We start from the raw sequence: 1,937 nt of genomic DNA, 5'->3' as shown, positions 1-1,937 counted from the left end.
CTGGGATGGGCTGGGGGCACTAGGATGGACTGCGGGCTACTGGGATGGACTGGGGGCCACTGGGATGGACTGGAGGCATTGGAAGGGACTGGGGGCTACTGAGACGCACTGGGGACACTGGGAAGGACTGGAATGGGTTGGGCGGCTACCGGGATGAACAATGGAGTCTACTGGGATGGACTGTGAAGGACTAGGAGGGCATGTGGATGCTCTGAAAGGACTGGGAGGCCACTGGGTTGGACTGGGGAGCTACTGGGAGGGGACCTAACTGGACTGGTGTGTACTGGTGTGCGCTCAGAGGGACGGGGATGAACTGGGATAAACTCCAGCGGGCTGAGGAGCACTGGGGAGGGACTGGGGCAGGACTGGTGTGTACTGGTGTGCACTGGGATGCGCTGGTCTCACCGGATGTCATCCTCGTTGGCGAAGAGCACGACCCCGCGCGCGGTCGACGTCTCCATCAGGCGCCCGATGACCTTGGCGAACTCCCCCGGCTTCGGCTCCCGCGGGATCTTGATGGACTGGGCGATGCACAGGCCCCCTGCCCCAGTACAGACCAGTATAAACCAGTACGGACCAGTATGGACCAGTGTGGATGGGGACCACCCTCCCTGCCCAGGCCCCAGAACCTCCCCCATCCCTGCAGAGCTCACCTTCCCAGTACATCCCAGTATGGCCCAGTGGCTCCCAGGATAACCCAGTGCCCCTCCCAGTGCTCCCAGTGCCCCTCTCAGTATAACCCAGTGCCGTCCCAGTACAACCCAGTACAACCCAGTATAATGCAGTACGGCCCAGTACAGCCCAATATAACCCAGTAAAACCAAGTACAACCCAGTACAGCCCAGTACACTCCAGTACAGCCCAGTACAGCCCAGTACAACCCAGTACAACACATTACAGCCCAGTATAAACCAGTACAGCCCAGTACAACCAAGTACAACCCAATATAACCCAGTATAACCCAATATAACAAAGTACAACCCAGTACAGTCCAGTACAGCCCAGTACAACCCAGTATAACCCAGTAAAACCAAGTACAACCCAGTATAACCCAGTACAGCCCAGTACGAACCAGTACAGCCCAGTACAACCCAGTGTAACCCAGTACAACACAATACAGCCCAGTATAACCCAGTGCAACCCAGTACACTCCAGTACCCCCCAGTACCCCCCAGTACAGCCCACCGGCCTCGCGGGAGCTCTGCACGAAGGCCTCGACGCCGCTCTCGCCGTAGTTGCCCTCGGAGGCCAGCGTGCTGACGTAGCTCCAGCCCAGCGCCCGCACCACGGCCACCATGGCCTGCGCCTGGTACGAGTGCGGCGGCACCACCCGTGAGAAGAACTCGTAACGCCCGGGGTCCGACAGCTCGGGGGCCGTGGAGGCGTAGCTGATCTGGGGGATCTGGGGACACGGGGACATGTCAGGGACGTGTCAGGGACAGGGGGACATTGGGGGTTTGGGGGCATTGTGGGGTCATGGGGAGATTGGGGTGAGGCGCTATGGGCGGGTCAGTGTGGAGCTGTTGATGTAGGTGGGGTCTGGGGGGACATTGGGGACACTGGGGAGAGTGAGGGGACATGGGGGACAGAGGGGTGTGAGGGGGCAAGGGGATCTCAGCCCCAGGGCTGGGGACAAGGGGGACATCGGGGACAAGCGGGGGGAGACCTGGGTGACACCCAGGGCACCTGGCACTGTGGGACCCCCCCTTCCCTGTCCCTGTCCCTAATCCCCCCTAATCCCCCTGGGCCATTTGCTGCCATCCCAGGGGATTGTGGGTAACACCCGAGGGGGAGGGGGGGAAAGTTCTGGAAGGGACCTGGGGTGGGGAGGGGGCACAGAAGGGGACCAGGTGGCCAGGCCCCCCCTCACAGGGAGCAGACACCGTGAGGACACTGTGTGGTCAGCGCTGTCCCGTGTCCCCTCAGGGTCCCCCCAG

The 1,937-nt window shown here is 61.5% G+C and overlaps 1 protein-coding gene across 1 annotated transcript in view; it reads right to left on the bottom strand.

Annotated features, from left to right (window-relative positions):
- Positions 1 to 1,498: 1,498 nt before the first annotated feature.
- LOC102036339 (CXXC-type zinc finger protein 1-like) overlaps positions 1,499 to 1,937 on the bottom strand; it is a 26,317-nt gene continuing 25,878 nt past the window's right edge. Inside the window, 1 exon segment of the mRNA XM_031065416.1 lies at positions 1,499 to 1,539. Coding sequence (XP_030921276.1) covers positions 1,499 to 1,539 — 41 coding nt within the window.

The sequence above is a fragment of the Geospiza fortis genome, unplaced genomic scaffold (genome assembly GCF_000277835.1).
Source record: "Geospiza fortis unplaced genomic scaffold, GeoFor_1.0 scaffold33, whole genome shotgun sequence".
In the NCBI taxonomy this organism is placed as follows: Eukaryota; Metazoa; Chordata; class Aves; order Passeriformes; family Thraupidae; genus Geospiza; species Geospiza fortis.
Note: the sequence above shows the minus strand (reverse complement) of the source record. Positions and strands in the feature narration are given on the sequence as shown.